General features: G+C 36.7%; 1 protein-coding gene across 1 annotated transcript in view; it reads left to right on the top strand.

The window, feature by feature from the left end:
• LRRC9 (leucine rich repeat containing 9) overlaps nt 1-23045 on the top strand; it is a 137735-nt gene that overhangs the window by 56709 nt on the left and 57981 nt on the right. The window contains exons 18-26 of the mRNA XM_057318557.1: nt 5361-5552; nt 6890-7015; nt 9292-9426; nt 10389-10566; nt 12948-13168; nt 14871-14993; nt 18679-18809; nt 20923-21031; nt 21750-21889. Of these exons, the coding sequence (XP_057174540.1) occupies nt 5361-5552; nt 6890-7015; nt 9292-9426; nt 10389-10566; nt 12948-13168; nt 14871-14993; nt 18679-18809; nt 20923-21031; nt 21750-21889 (1355 nt within the window). The remainder of the gene's footprint in view (nt 1-5360; nt 5553-6889; nt 7016-9291; nt 9427-10388; nt 10567-12947; nt 13169-14870; nt 14994-18678; nt 18810-20922; nt 21032-21749; nt 21890-23045) is intronic.

Raw genomic sequence — 23045 nt, 5'->3', positions numbered from 1 at the left:
GTTTTTCCAAAATGCAGATTAAAATGATTTTTTTCTTTCTTTTCTTTATTTTTTTAAGTTTTTTCTTTTAAGATTTTATTTATTTGAGAGAGAGAGAGCATGAGAGAGCATCAGCAGGGGGGAGGAGCAGAAAGAGAGGGAGCGGGAGAAGCAGGCTCCCCACTGAGCGGGGAGCCCGATTGGGGCTCTATCCCAGGACCCCAGGATCATGACCCAAGTTGAAGGCAGATGCCTAACCAACTGAGCCACCCAAGTGCCCCTTTCTTTTCTTTTTTCAAACTGGAAGTTTTTAGCCATTTTTCTGTTTCCTTGCTTTGGTTTTTTTCAGGGACTCACAATATTCATACAGTGAATCTTTATCTATCTTCACTATTTGTCACTTTCTCTTGAGTCCTTTTTATCTATTAAAATTTTTTTTATTAAGTTCAATTAGCCAACATATAGTACATCATTAGGTTTTGATACAGTGTTCAATGATTCATTAGTTGCATATAACACCCAGTGCTCATCAGATCATGTGTCCTCCTTAATGCCCATCACCCAGTTACCCCCCCCCCCCCACCTTCTGCAACCCTCAATTTGTTTCCCGGAGTCCAGAGCCTCTCATGGTTTTTCTCCCTCTCCGATTTCTTCTTATTCAGTTTTCCCTCCCTTCCCTTATGGTCCTCTGTGCTACTCCTTATATTCCACATATAAGTGAAACCATATGATAATTGTCTTTCTCTGATTAACTTATTTTGCCCAGCATAATACCCTCCAGTTCCATCCACGTTGATGCAAATGGTGGGTATTCATCCTTTCTGATGTCTGAGTAATATTCCATTGTATATATGGACCACATCTTCTTTATCCATTCATCTGTTGGAGGACATCTCTGCTTCTTCCACAGTTTGGCTATTGTGGACATTGCTGCTATGAACATTAGGGTGCCTGTGTCCTTTTGGATCACTACATTTGTATCTTTGGGGTAAATACCCAGTAGTGCAATTGCTGTATTATAGAGAAGTTCTATTTTTAACATCCTGAGGCACCTGCATACTGTTTTTCAGAGTGGCCATACCAGCCTGCATTCCCACCAGCAGTGTAAGAGGTTCCCCTTTCTCCACATCCTCCCGAACATTTGTTGTTCCCTGTCTTGTTAATTGTTGCCATTCTAACTGGTGTAAGGTGATATTTCATGGGGTTCATAATTTTCAATTGATTTGCTTTTTACAGTTCTTCCTTTTTTTAATGACTTCTGTGTCTTTTAAAGCATTATCTACTGTGTTTACTTGTTTTTGTGTTTGACTATTTAGACTTTGTTTCTGAAATGTTTTTATTGTATTTCAAATTCTTTTATGGGTTCTTTGACTTCACTCTTGAGTTTTTCTAATCCAGATTTATGTTGTTATTTTATATTTTGTATCATTCTTAACATCTTTTTGCTCGTTTTAAAATAGTAAGTCAACAGTCATAAGTCTCTGAGCATATCTTTCTGGTGTACTTTTATTGCCTACAGCCTTGTCCCCCTCTCTCTCTCTCTCCACACCCCCACCTCCCTTCCTCTCCCTCCCGTTCCTGCTCTAGCTCTCCTAGAGTTGTCTGGGATTTGATCGCAATACTTTTCCTGTTGCTCATTTTTTAAAAATTAGTTTTGTTTTTAACTTTGAAAATGAAGTGTGGTTTGGGAAAGCTTTCCTACCTTCAGAGATCTCCCTCTTCTGTTGTTTATATGTGCTTTAAAAAAATTGTAGTGTTTACTTTCTGAGATTTCCTGACTCTGTTCCCTTCTTCTATCTTCTCCCTCTCTTATTTATCTATCTATCTATTTATTTATTTATTGCCTTTTTTGTCCTTATCCTGTTTCATTTTTTACTTAGCCTCGACAGTTTCTTCGTTGGGAAGGATTTTGTTCTAGAAGTAGCCCTGGTGGGGCAGTTTTAAGCTTCATAAGTGCTAGACTGCTCCCGCTGCCTTAGACCTTTCTCTGATGGGTCCCGTGCACTCATCTGGTATTGAAGAGGGCAAAACTCCTCCTAGCTGTACTCAAATTTGTTCTCATACTTTCCAGTAAACATGGGCTGTTTGTGGGCTCCATTATTCTCAGGTCCATCAGATACTGCCCTGATGCTTCCTTCTTCCTATTACATAGATATGGATACCATGTAGTTCTTGTGGTTGTTGGTGGTTTATCCTTACAACTTCTTTGGGGGCTTATGGAACTACCTTGTCATATAGTTTTGTTATAAATGTTGTCCATACAATTTGGGTTTTATCAATTTATTCTGTTTTCATGTGAGGATTCAGAGAGATTGAAAACTTATGCTGCTTTGGGGCGCCTGGGTAGCGCAGTCGTTAAAGCGTCTGCCTTCCGCTCAGGGCGTGATCCCGGCGTTGCGGGATCGAGTCCCACATCGGGCTCCTCTCCTGGGAGCCTGCTTCTTCGTCTCTCACTCGCCTGCTCTGTACCCTCTCTCGCTGGCTGTCTCTCTGTCACATAAATAAAATCTTTAAAAAAAGAAAACTTATGCTGCTTCTGTCTCTTTATTCTCTAGTGGTGTGCTTTGTATGTGTATTTAATATGAATTATGTTTGTCCTAGCATTACAAAAGGTTATGATCTAGTTTAATCACTCACCTGTCATTCCTATTGGCTTCTACATTTTTTAAGTTGCCTTTGAGATATCTCGTTTTTACTATCATTTTCCTTAAGCTTGTCTCTAACATGGAGAGTTTCCCTACCCTTTTTGCATGCTTGAAGTTGCTTCTATTAGGTTGCAGAAAGTAAATGTATTGTTCTTAAGTGTTCATCATCCTGGCCTTGCCTTTTAAATCAAAATACCCAACCTAACACTGTTTATATAATGGAAGACTTAGGCTTCATTAATGCTGGGGAAAATATATACACTACATGGTTTTTTAGAAGTCTAAACAAGACATCCATACAAGATAATTTTAAAAGTCCTAAGCTGCAAGTTTATCATTCACTCACCTGAACTGTCAGGAAAAGAGAGTATCTAAGAGAAAGGAACAGGAAGAGATTTTTTCCTCTGAAAACAGCTCCACCACCGTCAGAATTGCCCAGGGAAAGACAAATATGTACGGCTATTTGCAGTCTTAATCTAGATTATGTGCCTAATTTTTTATTGAGACAGTACTTCCATCTGATCTTTTCCAATGAAAAATTTATTGCTAACGTGTTCCTGATGTCTAGAGAAAGCTAATTTGTATTTAGAGAATGAACCATTTCCCCTAAGAATTTTTAAAAGGGGTGTTGTGGGTTTTAATCTTTGTAAGCTGGCTGTACTGTACTGTAATTTAAGAAAGACAAACTGAAGCACAAGAAATATTAAGAAAGAAACCCCTGCTACAAAACTGAAAATACTGTTCCATGCATATCTGTGTCATAGAGTCTGTTTATATCTCAGGAATATAAAAATGAAGATCCCATCCCTGTTTTCAAGGAAAGAAGGCAGTTATCTTTTTATGATGTATGGTTCCCACATGCAGTCTGCATTCCAATGCCAGAATGTGGGACAAGTTTTTACCACTGTATGATGAAAACTGGGAGAAGACAGGCCATGTAGTAAATTTTCATAAAGCCAAATTGATTTCATTTAAAAGACTGTTCTAAGATTATGTCCTTAATACTATCAAATATCCTTTTGTTCAAGAAATTATGACAGCAAATGATTGTATGTTTGTTTGTTTTACTATGTTTGCTTATGAGAATAAAAAGTCAGTAATGCTATTTGGTTTCCAGGAATTTTTTTAAAGATTTTAATGATCTGAAGCAAAGAAAAAGATTTTAATGGTCTGTATATTCAAATCCTGCAACCTGAACCACTATAATAAGTGCTTTTCCAAGACTATGAACTATAGCAGTGACGAATTCTATGCTGAATTCAAATAAGTGTTTGAATTACCTATAAAGAAATCAAGTTCACTTTTAATCTGTAGTAATACCTTTTATTTTTAAAAAATGTTGCAAAATATCTTCTTAAAGTTCTCTTTATCTCTTCTTTGTTCTATGTCTGAATTACTATATACCTTAAAAGAAAATTTTATTTGCAACAAATAGAAGTAACAAATTAAGTCTTAAAGACTTCTTACAAATAATTAGATGAAGATCTGAATAGATAAATGGCTAAAGACAAGAAACACAATAAACAAAAAAAAATTTAAAAATGGCTAATACAAAACACATGGAAAAATGTTCAATTTCACTGGTAATAAGCAATGTAAATTAAAATAAAGCAGGTGAACTGGTAGGTATTTAAGAAAATGAGCATTCCCATATTCTACTGTTGGAAGAAAAAACTGGTACAAACTTCCTTGAAAATTATTTAGCAGTATTTATCAAAAATCTTAACAATATGGGGTGCCTGGGTGGCTCAGCTGGTTGAGCATCCAACTCTTGTTCTTGGCTCATGGTCATGCGTTTGAGCCCTGTGTTAGGCTCCCCACGAGGCGTGGAGCCTACTTTAAAAAAAAAAAAAAGTTAAAAAAAATCTTAACAATATAGAAATCCTTAAAACTAATAATCCCATTTCTAAAAATCTTGTCTGAAAAAATATCAGAGTCTCAGTTAAAGTATCATGATCATGGATGTTTGTTTCAGTGTTGCCAACAATGAGAAGCCACATAATTGTTCATAGTAAAATGTTTAAAATAATCCTAAAAATTCACTTATTGTAATATTATACAATCATGAAAAACCATTTTGAAGAATATTTAATGATGTGTGAACATTAAAGGGATACAAATTTCTATATAATACAATCTTTTATGTAAGAAAAATAAGTGCGCATATAATTAAAAAACAATGTTTTCAGTGGTTCCTTCTGAGCAATAGAATTATATGTGCTTTCTATTTTTCTTTTAATTTATTTACTACATTTCCCAAATTTCCAACATAGACCATCCATGAGTAATGATTTTTAAGTTATTAAATGTCATGTACTTTTAAAAATGAGAATTATAGAATAGGTTTAATTTCTACCTGTGAAAATAACCTTTTTTTAGCCAGGCTGTGGGTTCAGTGGTATAAACCAGAAGTCCAGATAGTAAGAATTGTAATTCCTTGTTTCTTGGGGACAGACTGTCTTGTCAGTTACTCTTTGCCTTCTTTTCTATGAAAACAAACACTGTCTCTCCACGTTACAAGGGTGAAGTGAGAATTAAGAGAGGTCTAAAAATAAAATACCTGTAGCTCTCTGGGAGAATACATATGTTGATACCATAATTGCAATATATCTACCGTGTAGGCTCTCTGTAAGAACCACCAAAAAGCATATAAAGTACTTAGTGAACCATAGAGAAAACTCTGTAAATACAAGCTGTGATCCTTTTTAGAACCACTTCTATCTGTATGTGTTACAGTATAACCTTGAATATTTGGATGCAAGCCATAACCATGTGATAACCCTGGAGGGATTTAGAGGTCTGATGAAACTGAAGCACTTAGACTTGAGCTGGAATCAACTGAAAAAATCTGGTGATGAAATAAATATGCTATGCAAACATACCACAAACCTTCTTACTCTTGATATTAGGCATAATCCGTGGCAAAAGGTAGGCAGCAGATGTGCTTATAGAAAAGCAAATGATCATTTTTATTTCAAAGCCTACTATTTTTATTTCTCACTACTATTCAGTAGTAGCCAGAAATAGACAAACTATCTTTGTTTTACTAGAATTCCCTTTAAGTATTTCATAAGTTGAATTTAGTGTAATGTAGTGATCAAATGAATCAAATGTTACTAAAAGATTTTTTTTGATAAGCTCTAATAGTTTGAGAGTATTGTGGCTTTAAGAGTGTTAGATACCATTGCCATTTGCAAACCTTGGGAGAGTTTATATAGCTCAGTGTACAAGAACCTACTGAAATGAGGCATGGGAGCAAGAATAATAGAATATAAGATGCCTGGGTGGCTCAGTCGGTTAAGTGTCTGCCTTCAACTGAGGTCATGATCCTAGGGTCCTGGGATCAAGTCCCACATTGGGCTCCTTGCTCAGTGGGGATCCTGCTTCTCTGTCTGCGGCTCCCCCAGCCTGTGCGCTCTCTCTCTCTTTTTGACATGTAAATAAATAAAATCTTAAAAAAAAAAAGAATACAATGAGAGAGACAGACCATTAAGGGGGGAACAAATTTGTCACTTCCCCTGATAAACCAGTATCATAAAGACTTATGTTCTGCTATAAAGGGAAATTTGATTGACCACTATTTTTTTCTCATCACAAAAATACATAGATTCATGCTAAGAAATTCCAATATTCAATGATTATGCTTAAGGGTATCCCCAAGTATTTAAAATAAGCCCCAACTTCATAATTTCAAGAATCCTCCTTTCCTTGCTTTTCAAAAATGTAAGACTGTTCAACATTTTAAAAAGAGGCTAATGATTCGTTCTATTAAATTCACATTACTATGTTTACATTGTTGTATTTCTTCTTTTTTGCTCAGAAAAACTGAAGGATATTTTTCTTTTGCCAAAGCAGACCCAGAATGTGCCTGGCCATAGAACAGCTCTCTTCCTGTTGCCAAACTAGACATCAAGGGCTAAAGATCCAGACAGAAGCACACCCAGAGCTGACTAACTGCTATCTAGATAAACAGGAGGCACTGCAGTTCTCTGAACACTTTCCACCACACTTTTCAACAGCTTACAGGACTTCCCTTCCTTCATAAGAGTAGTGCTATCCACCTCCAAACAAAACAGATCAGTTCTTAAATAGAACTTAATTTCAGCCACCAAAGAACTAAATTAAACCCTTATTTGTAGATATAGCTAATAAAGTGGGAGAAGCATAATTTTGAATTACATGGGAAGGAATGAAGAAGCACTCTTTTCCATGCCATAACATATGTAATATTTTGTAAAAATTAACTTTTTGTTCTTTTTCCCAAGCCAGCCACATTAAGGCTGAGTGTTATTGGCAGATTAAAGACTCTCACTCATTTAGATGGACTCCTCATTTCTGAAGAAGAAACAACAGCAGCTATGAAATTTATTACTGGAACAAAGATTACTCAGGTTGGATTTTACTGTTTAATATTTTTGTGCTATTTAGAATATCCAAATTATATTTTCCATACTCCTGTTTATTAAGATTCTGTATCCTCTCCTAGCATTCTAATAAAAAATCAATTAATATAGAACATTCATATCACTTGAACTTTTTTCTCTGTGTGAATATATCCCATTTAAATACCAACTGGTTGTATGTATTCTCATCCCTTCACACTACCCCAAAAATCAACAAAAATGCCTCTAGGGTAACTTTTTTTACTATCAATCTGAACTCACCAGAGTCCTTTCTAAAGCCTACATGAAAATAAACAACTTTCTATGGATAAGGTAAGCTTGGAAGCCTTGATAAAGCACTTGGTGAATTACCTACCTAGTATTGATATTATAGGTGTCTGGCTGAGACACACACACACACACACACACACACACACAACCTATTAACTTTGGGGGCATGGGGAATGCACATATTATCCAGATTAAGAATGTTATACTTTGGCCAAAGTAGCTTCATCTTAAATATCTTTACTCTAGCTCTCTAGCTATTTACTTTTTGTTAGATATTTGAATATTAATTTATTAATGTTTAATTTAGGATCTATTCAAAATGAAGGAAAGAAACTTTTTTGTTGATAAAAATATAATTAATGCCTCAAGAAGAGTGGGGGATTTACCCTACCAGAAATCAAAACTTACTAAAATCCTTTAAGACAATGCAGATTTGGGGCGCCTGGCTGGCTCAGTCAGTTAAGTGTCTGACTCTTGATTTCAGCTCAGGTCTTGATCTCAGGGTCATGAGTTCAAGCCCCACACTGGGCTCCATGCTGGGGGTGGAGCCTACATAAAGAAAAGTAAATCTGGCACAGACCAAGAGAACAGAACATAAAGACCTAATATGGACCCATACATACATGGAAACTTGATAAACAACAAGCAGAGCTGCCTTTACAGATCAGGGAGGCTAGTCAATAAAAGGCACTGGGACAAGTGCCTTAAGGACTTCACTATAAAAGTCAAAATCAAGAATGTTTTAGAAGTAAAGGTCAGAGATTGTCATTATGATCTTGAATGAGGAAAGAATTTATTACACAAGAAACCAAGAGTATAAATATAAAAGACTGGATTTGTCTACATTAAAATTAATATATCTGCTCCTTAAAGGGCCCACCATAAAGAAAGGGAAAAAACCAATCTATATACTGCGGGGAATAAATTGCAACACATCTGAATGACAAAAGATATTATTTATATATCCAGAATATATCAGAAAAAAAGACAACAAAACAAACAGAAAAATAGGCAAAAGATATCGGAGAGGAAATTAGAATAGCCAAATCACAGGAGAAGATGCTCTACCACACTAGTACTCAAGAAAATGAACGTTAAAACCACACAACGTGCCAACTTAGAGTCACCAGTTGGCGAAAGTTTTAAAGCCTGACAATATCAAGTTTTAGCAAAAATTTGAAGTAGAAGTGGCAATTGGTATAACCACTTTGGAAAATAATTTGGAAATCTAGGAAAGTTGAATATATACTTTCCCTATAACCCAGCAAGTTCTCTAAAGAAACTCTTGCATGTATGCAGCAGGAGTCAAGAATATTCATAACAACAGTGTGAAAAACTGAAATCGGCCCCAGTGTTCACTGATGGGTGAATCGCTAAGGAAGTACTGTCTAGCAGTGACACCTGAATGAACTACCACTACATACAGCAGCATACATGAATCTCATGAACACAAGGTTGAGCAAAAAAGCAAGTCCTAGAAGAACACATACTTATTATTCAATTCACACAAGGTTCCAATATGTGTAAGACTATTATTTATGGTCTTATTATTTATTATAAAGCAAATGAATGGTAAATAGAAAATCTGAGATCATCTGACTGCTTCTTAGAGCATTGATTGATACATGTGAGGTGAGTGATGGCTTCTGAGGGGAAGGAGAGGAAAAGGGTTAGGATGGGACACAGGGAGCTTCCAAGGCAGGAGGAATATTCTAGCTCTGAAACTTGTTCAATGGATGGATTATATGGATATTTGTACAAAGCAACCCTTTCATAGTTCTATAACTTTTATTTTGTAATGGTTAAATATCTGCTAAGACAACAAGTAAAATATATAAAGTACATCTAGATATTAAAAACATTTTAAGGAAATTAAATGTCATATTTTAAAATTATTCATTGGGCCACTCATCTAGGATACAATACTTTACTATATATAAATGACCTGCTATATGCCATTTCTTTTATTCATCATGTGTTTTTTATTTTATTAGTTCTCTCTCTTACGGCATTCTGGTACCAAAGAGGAGAGACCACGGATACTTAGCATATGGCCTTCTGCCAAAATTCTGACACAGATTTCAAAGTTAGGACCACATTTACATCTGAGCGGAAACTGGTACTTGAAGGTAAAAGCTAATTCTATTAAATCTAATATAAAAGCTTAATTTCAATGGATTTTAGTCAGCTTTGGTCTGTGTATCATAAAAAAGAGTACAAATAGGTAAAAGGCAGAAAACTGGAAGAGCCAAATTAAAATTAAACAAGGAGGTCAAGTCGTGAACGGTAATGTCACACGGACTAGGCCTTAATGGTGATCACTACAGAACTAGAGATTTAGGATAAATGTATACTGCAAGACCAAAGGGTAGGTTTTGATAATACATCAAAATAAGCATGCGAACTTGAAAGCTCAGAACGAGAGATACAGCCAAAAGTTTGGGTAGCAATGTAAAAGAAATCAAGAATCCTGGCACAGGACTAGGGGAACTGGTCAGAATTCAGCCAAGGATAAGGCGGAAGGGTTAGAGGGCACCACCAGCTTCTTTTTGCTACACAAAGCACCCTTATACATTATTTTTATTACCAGCTATTACAGATATTTAGCTGTGATGCAAGCCCACTGACAGCTCTGGCTGACCAAAACAGTGAGTTGTGGAATTAGAATGACTCTTTAAATTTGTCCCAGGTTGGGCTGAAATGGCCAGGCCTTTATATCCTTCCATCATTGGATGCGGGCCAGCCTAGGAAGGAGCGTGACCTTGAGCAAGGCAGCTCTCTGCAGCTGAGGCTGTCCCCGAAGGCGCTGACAGCCATAGGTTTTCCGCCAACAGCACTCCCAGTAGCTGGGACAAGTCTTTCACTTCGGTGGGAATCTGGCACAGCACAGCATCCATAAAACCATATAAGTCCGTCTTGGAGTTATAATCTTGTCAAATCTTACTCTTTTGTAAGCTTCACTATGTCTTTAGTTCCTGAAGGAATTCCTTTGACGTCACTTACCACATCCGAATTATTTTGTTGTTAGCCTTGTAGCACTGAGTTTATTGATAAGATTCGGAAGTAACATAAAATGTGAATTATTCTACAGATAACTGCTTTAAATTTAGATGGGCAACATCTCTTTGAAATCACAAATTTAGAAAAATTGGAAAATTTGAAATGGGCATCATTCAGCAACAATAATCTCACTAAAATGGAAGGCTTGGAATCCTGTGTTAACTTGGAAGAGCTCACATTAGATGGAAATTGTATCTCAAAAATAGAAGGTATGTGAGAATTTGAAAATCTTAAAATATGAACATCTAATTAACAAGAGCAAAAAATGAATAACACTGAGGACAGAATTTCTGAGTCTGAGGAGGAAGATGCTGAGAGAAGTTACAAGAAGGTTTGGGGCAGAAGGTTCTGCACATCTACTGATGGGATCTGTGACTGTTTGCAATGTGTAATGAGCCCAGCTAGCCAACTTGCACCTCCTCTGACATCCCTCTTTCTTCTGTGCCAATGTTTACCACCTATACCAAACCTAGTACATTACAAACTAGGCAGTGATTAATATCTACAGAGTGGGAAAAACGAATGAATGAGTGAGATGTGCTTTTGAAAAAGATAAAGCAGCCCAGTTCATTTTTCAAAATATGGAATTAAGGTTACATTTGGAAATGTGAAGACTTTAGCAAAAATGAAAACTTTATTCACTAGAGGTTGAAAATCAAACATACTATACAATCCTTTTTTTTTTTTAAAGATTTTATTTATTTATTTGATAGAGACAGTGAGAGAGGGAACACAAGCAAGGGGAATGTGAGAGGGAGAAGCAGGCTTCCCACCAAGCAGGGAGCCCGATGCGGGGCTCGATCCGAGGATCCCGGGATCATGACCCGAGTTGAAGGCAGACACTTAACAGCTGAGCCACCCAGGCACCCCCGTACTATACAACCTTTTATAGGGATCCATATAAAGTGCTGTTAAACAGCTTTACTAATATTGGGTTTCTCTGGGTACAGAATATTTCTGGTTGTGCATTTTGCTAACAAGGTTGTCCTTGTCAAGAAGAGAAGGTAAAAATGAGAAATCATGACTGGAAGAGACTTAATTTATACTTTACTCACTTTTGAATTGTTGGATTCTTTTCAGCGTGTGTGTGTGTGTGTGCGCGCGCACGCGCGCGTGTTTTTTCATAAACTAGAAAATTCTATTTCAAAAAATTACATATGTAAAAGCAAGTACTAAATATCTTTAAAAAACAGTATGTATAACATTAGCTATACTTTATTTTGATGGCTCTTAACGATCTGCTTCTAAAACTTGTTTCATAATAATCACTTGGGACACTTCTTGAATCTACAGATTCACAGGCCCCTCCTTTGTAGATTTCAATTGAGTAAACCTGGGGTAGCTCAGACATCTGTCTTTAGAACCATCACCAGTCTTCCATTCCCATACAATATGGTGTTAGTTTTGATTTGTATGTATAAATGAGAGCCCGGTTCCTTTTTATTCCCATCCATCATCTCACTGAAGGGAAGAATTCTCCAACCTATATTTTTCCTGTACCCACTTTTCAGAGATGATGGTTTTACCTCACTCAAGTTTAACAGATATTTCTCTTCTTTTCTCCAGACACAGATAGGTTTAATATTCCTCTAAGGATTTTTGCCTTGATGGTTTTATCCTAACTTGTTAGATCAATTTACTTTCAGCGTTGTGTAGTCTCACGATGAAGGCTTGCATGAAAGGCCAGCAAAAATGTACTAAGAACCAATTATTTGCCAAAAGCTATAACCGACACTTTTCAAATGCCATTCCATTTGTTTCCATAACCCCTTAGAAGTAGATTTCAGTATGTCCTTTTTTTTTTTTTTTAAGTAGACTCCACGTCCAGTGTGGGGCCTGAATTTACAACCGTGAGATTGAGACCTGAGCTGAGATCAAGAGTCAGATGCCCAACCAATTGAGCCACTGAGGCTCCCTTCAGTACGTCCTTTTTATGGATGAGGAAAATAAGGCACAGAGGTTACAAAATTTTACGTAATATACTTATGGTCCCAAATCTAGTCATTATACATCTGAAACCAACTCTGATGCCAAAGTTCTCATCTTTCAACTTACACCATATACCTACAGTTAAGAAGTACCTCCAGTACAGAGCATACATAAGAGTTAGATTGTGGTGAGAGGTGGCATTTTCTAAAGTTCTCTCTTAAAGTACTTTTAAGCATAAAAAGGTAGAATTAGGCCAAATGGTTCAATACAAATGATGCCACAATGAAGAATACTTTACAAAGTGTTGTAACTAGTTCCTTACCTTTACTGTTTTAAAATGGGGGCTGGTGATTTTTTTGAGCTTTGTGTTCCTATGATGGTGAAAATCTTAATTATATCACTTGAAATTTATTTGAAAGCAAAATTCAATATTTCCTACATAATACCTTCCCTTAACACCTAAGAAAACTGGGTCTACTTAGAAATCCCAAACTGGAATTTATTAGCTGGGACTTTATATACATCATATCCTTCTTCAACAAAACCTAAAACAATGACAGTTAATACTATAGAGTCTGTAAAGATAAAACAACCAGTTATTTTTTTAAATTAACTTTTTAGTGCTATCTGAATCTTTTCTTGAATTTGCTTATTTTTGTAGGCATTTCCAAGCTGACTAAATTAACCCGCCTCAGCATAAATAATAATCTTCTCACTGGTCTGGAAAAACACACGTTTGATAACTTGCTTCATCTTCACTCCCTTTCTCTTGAGAACAACAGAATCACTTCACTGAGTGGTTTACAAAAAGCTTTCACTCTGCTTGAATTATACATAAGCAATAACTATATTGCTCTCAATCAGGAGATCTACAATTTAAAGGTAACTGTCTGGGGTGGTAATGTTTTTGTTTTTTAAAATATATATATATATATATTTCTTTTTTTTTTTTTTAAGATTTTATTTATTTATTCGACAGAGAAGAGACAGCCAGCGAGAGAGGGAACACAAGCAGGGGGAGTGGGAGAGGAAGAAGCAGGCTCATAGCGGAGGAGCCTGATGTGGGGCTCGATCCCACAACGCCGGGATCACGCCCTGTGCCACCCAGGCGCCCCAAAATATATATATTTTTCTTATATTATGAATATGCATGTTCAAGGTATAGGATTTGGAAAATATTGAAAAATATAAACAAAATAAAAAATAAAAATAACAAATAACAAGGTTTACTAAAATGTACTTGCATTCAATTTATGCATACATAAAAACATATATATATGTAACCATAATGTCCCCAAGTTGACAACCTACTAGGGCAATTTTTTTTTTTTAGTACAAATAAAATATCCAAGCCCCACCCCTTCTAACTAGAGCCTTCCTCAGTATTTCCAAGGATTCCCCAATCTGGCTGGAGTAAGAGTCTTTAACATTTTCTGTTCTCAGAGGAACTCTTGATTATGTCTCACTTACTTCCTGGTTTTTACTGGTGACTCCAACTCTTTCTAGCTGACTTTGCCTAGCTTTGTCCTCTTTAATCGTCCCAAGGAAACATCTAAGTCAAGGCTACTGTATAACAGGCTTTTCTGAAGATTTGAATAAAATGGAGGTTTACTACAGCACAGAATAGGATTTCACTTCAAATGCATTGTGTGACTTCACAGTTTACAAAGCTCAATGTCCATTCCCTACCCCTGGGACTCTTATGATGGCCTCTTTCCTTTTGCTGATACCGTATCGCTAGGATTTTACCTTCTACCAAAAACTTTTGTCTGTTTCCTATCTTCCCTTGCATTCAGTCTTCTCCCTTCCCACTCCCCCAATATAACTACTTCTTCTAAAGCTGCAGAGGCAACCTAATCAATGATAGCAGCAACAAAATAAACCATTTTACATCATGATGCAGAGTAGTGTTACTCCCACTTATCTTAACCTCTCCCATCCACCTCTACTCTGGGCTCTTCCTGCACAACAAAGGCACATCAAAATGTCCTAATAAGAAAGCACATTTTCCTTTAAGATGAGTTCTGCTACTCTCTCAGAAGATAGAAGTACATCAGCTTTATCCCTCATCAGAAGGCAGTGTTTTTCATTCCTGTTACATCTATATACACACATGCATACTATTTAATAGGACAGTATTCCATAAACAAAGCAGATGGTTTTAAACTTGCAAAGATAGTAATACATTCAGCAGCAGTATCCTAAAAGAGATTCTGATCATTTAACACATACCATTGAAATACTGTACAAAATTAGAACTTATTGATCTGCCAGGATAACTCCTAAAATAAAATGTATACTTAAGTCACTATGTGTATCACTAAATGTACACTGAAATCACTATGAAATGATAAAGTAATTCAAATATTAAAATTCGAGGATGGTTAAATTCTTAAAGAGGAAAAAAACTTGCTGGAGTCGTATCTACTACATATATACACATATGTATGTATTTGTATGTATGTATATGTGTGTAGGTAGATAGATAGATAGATAGATAGATAGATAGACAGACAGAGGTAGAGACAGAGACAGATAGGGATATATAGATATATCTTTAAAAGTATGTGTTTTTATTACCCAGGGTTTATGCAACCTGGTCATTCTCGACATGTATGGAAATATTATTGTATGGAATCAAGAAAACTACCGGTTGTTTGTAATATTTCATCTTCCAGAACTGAAAGCTTTGGATGGAATCTCAATTGTAAGCCATTTTACGACTCATAGCATTTGGTCCAATTCATATTCAAATATCCATAGGCCATAATCATTTTGAACATTACCTTCTCACTAGTATGATACCCAAACTTAGGTCTCCCAAACACACTTTAGATCTGGGTTTTAAAATTTTCTCCTTTAGCCGATCCTTATCTAAATTGAGGTAGCAGGAAAGGGAAGATGTTGCCTACATTTGTACCCACTGAATTCAGTGCCTAAAAACTTGAAGAGTACAATTTTATGGGACAGGATAGAAAATTGTTCTGGAGCCCTACCATTCTCTTGGGCCTAAAACCAGCTTCCTACTTCCTAGAAAAATACAGTTAATATTTAAGCAAAATATATTTGAACAAAAAATAGTATGTCAGGGTCACTAGTGACTGTAAGTAAGGTGATGTTGCAGTCAGGTGGAAGGTAGAAGCCCGAATTCCCCCACCTGGCCTGTGTTGACAACCTGGAGGTATGTTCTTTACTACCTGCTAGGACAGGGTAGAAGCTCACAGTCCCCACAGGCCTCCACTGACTTATCCTGACTGGTTTCCTCTTCCCAGTCAGAAGTGCCTCATGCGTGCCCGGCCATTATTACTGGGTGGAAGTGGAACAGGCTGCCCAAGTATTCTCTAGTAACACTTGTATGGGGTTCACTACTGCTCAGAGAGGATGAAGGCCTAAGCTGCTCACTCAGCAAGGGAGTAATAGGGAGATGCCTTGTTACACCAGGGCAAGAGGGGGAGTCTCTGCTCCCATTCTGCTTTTACAGGTATAGATGACACAATTTATTCCATGGCATTTGGCTGGAGTAGACCCATTAGTGTCTAAAAGTTTTCTGGCTTGTTAGGCTTTGCTTTTCCTAGTCTTTCGACTATAGAGGGCAGGTGAAGTTTATGTGAATTTTTGTTTTCTCTTGTTTTCTGGGTTTCTGGTGTCTCCAGCACCAAGTCCCACATATATGAAGCAAAAAGAAAACCCAGATGTAAAGGAAAACCCGTGTCTGTGTGTTTCCTTTACTTTCACACTGCACTGCAATCACAACACTTCTGATACCAAATGTGTGGGTTTTCCACGTATAAGCAATTGTCTGACCCAGAATTCAGCTGAATTCTGACACTATCTACCTGGAGATAGGATCAGATCCCAGAGGGCTCAGTTCCACAGTGCTGCCCCTGCCCCCACTTCAGACACCAATCACAAGTCCAGGTTGGCATCTACGCTTCTGACTAACTGGCTGTAAAAAGGAGGTTCCCATGACCCTCTTCTTGGGTTTGATTAATTTGCTAGAGCAGCTCACAGAACTCAGGAAAACATTTGCTTACTAGATTACTGATTTATTATAAGAGGGTATAAAACTCAGAACAACCAGATAGAAGAGAGGCATAGGGCAAGGTATATAGGAGGGGGCACTGAGCTTCCATGCTCTCTCTAAGCAAAGCACTTTTCCAGCACCTCCATGTGTTCACCAACCTGAAGCTCTCTCTCCGAAGCCCCTCTTTTTGGGTTTTTATGGAGGCTCCACTATTTAGGCATGGCTGATTAAATCAGTGACCAATGCTGACTGATTAAACCTCCAGCCCTTTTCCCTTCTCTGGAGATCAGGGGTGGGACTGAAAGTTTCAAACCTCTAATTATGGTTGTCTCCTCTGGCAGACAGCCCCCATCCTTAGGGACTTTCTAAAAGTCACCTTTTAGCGTAAACTCAGATGTGGTTGAAAGAAGCTTGTTATGAATAACAAGACATTGTTTTCACCTTTATGGCTCAAGCTAGTTCAGGAACTGATGTCAGAAAACCCCCACCCACCTCCTTCTCTCTCTCTCTTTTTTTTTTCTTTCCTTCCCCTATGTTCATCTGTTTTGTTTCTTAAATTCCACAGGTAACTGAAACCATATGGTATTTGTCTTTCTCTGACTGACTTATTTCGCTTAGCATAATACACTCTAGCTCCATCCACATCATTGTGAATGGCAAGATTTCATTCTTTTTTATGGCTGAGCAATATTCCATTGTATATATATACCAATCTTCTTTATCCATTCATCAATTGATAGCAACCCTTGCTCTAAGCCTCTTTTGAAGTGCTAATGTAACACTGGATTCCCCTCACTATATAACCTATTTATTAATTCCTTTACCCATATTTCTTCTTCTTTCCATTTATACCCAAACTTTTCCACCTTTGAAAGGGATGATAGGTTGGGTCACTGTGCTGGTCTAGATTGTAGACAACAATACTAGTTTAGCAAGTACCTCACTCTCAGTCCCCTCCCATTCAGATAAGGTGAGATCATACAGGTGCAAGACTAGTAGTGGGCTATTTTTGCCCCCAGACAATATAGCTACATTCACTGTTAACCCCAATTTTGTCAGATGGGGTGAAGGCAAAACCCATCCCCAACAGGCCCTTAGGAATTCTGACATAAGGCTTAAAAACATAGTTATAGTTTCTTGCTTAGGACTCATCCCCTTATCCAGCACTTACAGTTGTAGCCATGGTCCTATGATCAGGTAGGAAACAAAAGTTGAGGTGATGTGGGGAAGAATAAAAAGGATAGTGGTATATGAACACCATCTTCCCTTACCAAGAATTGCCTAGTCATACCAGCATTCTTCTCCACAGCCACCAGAAAAACAGAAATCTATGGACATTCCTTTAGCCCCATTCATGTTCACACTGTGTGAGCATTCTCACAAAGGCGTGTAAACCAGCCCTTCATGCTTTAATCTTCCCATTTTAGACAACCAATGTTTTAATTGCCCATTCCAATTCTCTATCAAGCTATTACTCTTAAGGAGGGTCTTACTGCCCATTGTCGGACATTATGGGCTGTCAAGTATGTTCCTTGGTCTGAAGAAAGAACAGTCAGCTGTCTAAATTGGCATCATATCTTATGTCCCAGTTCTTTTATAGCACTCTGAGCATTTGCATTTACCACTGGGTAAGCAAAACCCAGTCCAGAGTCAGTATCTATTTCTATCCAGACCCTTTTGTAGCCCCTTAGGGCTACTAGAATCAGTCTGACTTGCCAGCTATGTTCAAGGCCTTCCCACCAAGGAAATCTGCCACATGGTCATCTACAGTCTCGGTCTCTTTTGCTGGCCGACAGAACAGTACTTATTCCATTTTGTGCCTCAGAGCATCTCTGCATTGATGTAGACCCCCCAATGTCCACCTAGTTCATAAACCCAGGTGGCCACCTTAAGTGAGCATATGGGGATATCTGCTTGTCAATTCCAATCACCTTTCAAACCTGGAAGGAAGTTCTGATGGGAATCAATGTGTCCTACTTTAATGTACTCCTCAAATTTCCATAGGGCCCTCCCCTATATGGGATCCCTTTAATAGGCCAGATTTCCCTTGCTCTCCTGCCTAACCATATGACCAGGCTAGCAACAGTGGATAAACAAAATACATATTTACTATAAATCACAATAATATGCCAGGGAACTCACCACAGTTTCATTCCTCAGGTCCCAAGGTCCCTAGCTGGTCTGCCTTCTTCTCTGAACCTTTCAGTCTCCTTTGTATTTTACATATAACGTGTAAGAGTTTCAGCTGTACTTAGTAGGAGGAATAGGGAGAAATGAGTCCACTCCATTTTGACCTAAAACCGAAGAATTAATGTCATTTAATCATCTGCAAGAGAAGACATCACTTTCTAAATGTCCTTATATATAGGAACCATCAGAGACTGAGTGTGCAAAAGATTTGTTTGGTGGCAGGCTTACTTCTGACATGATTGCAGAACGACAAGGACATTCAAACTTCACCCAAATGCAAGAACTAAATTGGACTTCATCGTCCATCAGGTACAATCATTTTATTACATGCTTTTCGATACTACAGTTAAATATGTAATATCATTTTCTAAGGTTTATAATTTAATACACATCTTATCCAGATATAACCAATAATTCAGAAAATCATCCTCCCTACCTCAAAATCTCATGCTAACTTCACCACTCTTTGAAATGCATTATCACACACTATGATTTAAAATGTCATCATATTCTCAGGGTCGTGAGATGGAGCCTGATCTCCATGCTCAGCGGGGAGTCTGCTTCCCTCCCTCTCCTTCTCCATCCTTCTCTTTTCCTCCCCCTGCTTGCTCACTCTCTCTAAAATAAATAAATAAATCTTAAAAAAATAAAAAATAAAATATAAAATGTCATCATATTACTCTAACCCAGTGCAATATGGCTTCTATTGCCACTATTCCTCTGATGCTATTCACTGTCCTCCTGGCAAATACATTCTTTTCTCTCCTCTCTTTTTCTTGTTCTCCACTCCTCACAGACAGACATTTTTAGCCATATTTTTAATTTATATCATGGCCCTTAAATTTAGTCCAAACCTGAGCTCTTTACTTGACTATTCAGTTGCTCTTTAGAGAGCACCCAGAAAATAACATTCACCTGCTGTTGTTGCCCAAGCCAAAAATCTGTCATTTCTCTCTCCTTTGTCTTCCATTTGTAATTGATCACCACAGTCTACAGAGTCCATATTGTTAAGTATGTCTCATAAATCCCCTCTTCTTTCCACAGTCACCACCACTGGCCTAGGTTGGGAAATTGAACTATTTTAGAAACTCTCTTGGTGATAGTTTTGGTTTTTTGTGTTCCATAATCTTCCATCAGCAAATCCATTTATTATCCATCCATACTGCCTCTCAGACGCAAGTTTTACCAGATCACTTCCCTTCTCAACATTGTTCAGTGGCTTTCCACTGTCTACAGGATAAAATGTAAAAGTCCTTTGTATGGCATAGGAGACTCTTTAATTACCTATCTATTTTTATCTCTTGTAATCCTTACTTTTACTGCCCATTACTCTTTATACTCCAGAAGTTCTAACATATTCTAGTTCCTTAATCTCAACCACAAGATGCTGTGATTCTGTTTCTGCTTTTGCTTATACTTGTTCACTACCTATAACTCTTTTTCTAATTTGCCCGACAAACACCTATAAATTCTCCAAGGCTCATTCTAAGATCTTCCTCCACCTTCAAGTGACTCCTGACTTTCCCAGATCAGTTTTTCTTTCCCTAAAATGCCACTACATCTAACTCTATTATATCCACTTTACCTTATTTTAATTTTTCTGGATCCCATTTCATGAGGGCAGAGATGGTATGTTTTCATATTTGTTGTAGCCTTTCCAAACACATGGCCTGTACTTGGAAAATACTAATAAAAATATATTGAACGAATGACTTATTAATGGATAAAAGTATGTCATAGGCATAACTACAGGGTTTAGGATTTGTTCAAAGAAGTGCTTAAGGCAAAGTAATTTAGCTTCATATTCTTCTCTATCATGGCTCAAAGGAAGATGGAACAGTTGTAAAGCTATGGACAAGGAATCAAGCATTGCTTTTAATTACCAAAGCATCCTTACACGGTGGAATGCCATAGAAGTTTTCAGGAGATTGCACAGAAAACTCTTTTTCCAAAACCTCACCTGCTTTCTTTCCCATCCCTAACTTCTTCCTGGTATTTCAGAAATAACGTGTTTCACATATATCCTCTGCAGAATATAACCTGAAAAATCTTATGATTTACTATATCAACTGCACTGCAATTTCATGAACTTATATGTAACTTACAAAGTTACATATAAAGTATGTAAACTTATAAAGAAATTGGAGATGTTTATTTTAAAAGTTTCTTTTGTGATAGTGCTATGTTTATGTAATAATGGACATTTTTAAAGCAATCAAATTCTATGTCTTTTTCTTACATATGTGTCCAACAAACACATATGTTTATTCAATTATTTGACCCATACATTTTACACTAAGGCAATTCTTTTTCATAGCATTTGTCAGATGAGTTATTTTTTAAATGGTTTTGGGATTGTACATGAATGATTCACCTACATAATTTTCCTATTAAAATTATGACTGTATTTATCTAAATTCAGAACAGTGGCTTTGATTCCAGTCGACCAATTTAGAAATGTATGTAATGTGAATCTACAAAACAATAATCTTACCTCATTCAGTGGACTAATCTATCTGCCTAATGTGAAGGTGAGTCATTCACAGATTTTTTTTTCTTTCAAGGTTTTTAATGCAAGTTGTAATCTTCTTTACTTTGGATTAAAATGTATTTTTATGTTACTAAAGAAGAGAAATTATTCCTAAAGTTTTTTTTTCACCAAGCAAGAAAAAGTATTACTTTCCAAAATTATTTTGGTTGACCTCAGTTTTATATGATTGTCTTATAGGCAGTAAATCTTACTCTGCAGTAGGAGATGGGATAGAAGGGTCTCTCTATAGCAAGTGGGTATGGAATGAAATTGGAGGATACTGAGGTTCTCAAAGCAGCCTTATTGCCTCCTGTCCTATACCTTTGGCTGAGCTACCTACAAAGGCCTTTTAAACATAGGGAAATGGTGATCTCTCCAACTAAAGAATTATTTCATCCATATCAGGCTTGAAGAAGTCAGGAGTGCAGACTGAGAACATTGAGCAGCTTTCTAGGGTCTCCGTTATCTTGTTTGAAATCTTGTCATTTCCCAGCAATTCAGATTATAAAAAACACATTCAAAGCCAAGTCCAGAACATTTGGGATATAAAAAATTTATGTCATTTTTAACACTGATATGTCATTAAATTATATTGTATAGACCAAGTTTTATCTATACCATCTTGATAGTTTTTAGGATGTTGATAATCTCAAACCAAAAATATATTTACAGCAGTTTTCATATTTAAATGCCTGATTAATAAGGTGTTCTTTCTATAGGTCTTATGCCTCAATTATAACCATATTGAATCCATCATGCCCAGAGTAAAACCTCAGACTCACTTGACCAACAGACAGCTACTCTACCAGAAAGTGCCTTCAAGTGGCTACGGACAACAAGGAACTTCAAAAATAAACAGGTTACTATGCTTGTTTTCACAATTATAAAAGATTTTGGTTGGGAGTTTAAAAAGCAGTTAGTTGCATTAGTGATAGCAGTAACATACATATCTCTTACTTTAATACTTATTTAATAGCTACATGCCAATAACAAATGTCACAAATAAAAAGATACTCAAAATAGTCCTTTGTCATTGCTTTTTCTCTGCTTCCTCCATTTCATACCCATATTACAAAAAAAGAAAAAAAGAAAATGAGAAGATCTTGTATGTTTAATGATTTTTAAATCAAGATGCAATTCACATACCATAATACTCACCCTGTATGTACAATTCAGCTATTATTTTCATATATACACGAAGTTATCCAACTACTATGACCATCTAACTCTAAAGTGTTTTCATCACTCCACAAAAGAACTCCTTACCCAGTAGGATGGACTTAGGTTTCTTTTAAAATTTGTTTGTGTTTCTAAATTATTTATCTGGTCATTTAATGCCCCAGCACCAATGGAAAACATACTTTACAAAGATGAGGACATACCTCCCACCTTCCTACACATTTTTGGTAGAACACAAAGAGATATATATATCTCCAACAAGGAATACTTTCATTCCAGTTATCCCAATGAAGAGCTGTGTTTTCATCCACCTTTATTGAAGTATAATTTACATATAATAAAATTCACCAATTTAAATGTATGGTTTAATGAATTTTGACAAATGTATCCAGTCATATAACCATTACTACAATCAAGGTACAAACTATTCCCATCCCAAAAACTTACCTTACATCTTTTTGCAATCCTCTCCCCCACACCCTGGCCCCTAGAAACAACCGCTGATCTGCTTTCTATCAATATCATTTTGCCTTGTTCTAGAATTGCTTATGATTGCAATCTATAGTAAGGAGTCTTTCGTGTCTGGCTTCTTTCACTTAGCATAATTCTTTTGATATTCATCCATGTTGTTGCAAGTGTCAGTAATTCATTTCATTTTACTGCTGAGCAGTGTACCATTATAGATTATGTGACAAATTGTTTATCCATTTATTGTTGATGAGCATTTGGGTTGTTTCCAGTTTGAGGCTAGTTTGATTAAAGCTGCCATGAATATTTCATTTATGCATATCCTTTATATGGGACTATTCATATTTTTCAACAGCTTTACTGAAGTA

This window comes from Ursus arctos, unplaced genomic scaffold (genome assembly GCF_023065955.2).
Source record: "Ursus arctos isolate Adak ecotype North America unplaced genomic scaffold, UrsArc2.0 scaffold_25, whole genome shotgun sequence".
In the NCBI taxonomy this organism is placed as follows: Eukaryota; Metazoa; Chordata; class Mammalia; order Carnivora; family Ursidae; genus Ursus; species Ursus arctos.
This window is presented reverse-complemented; position numbering and strand designations above follow the sequence as displayed.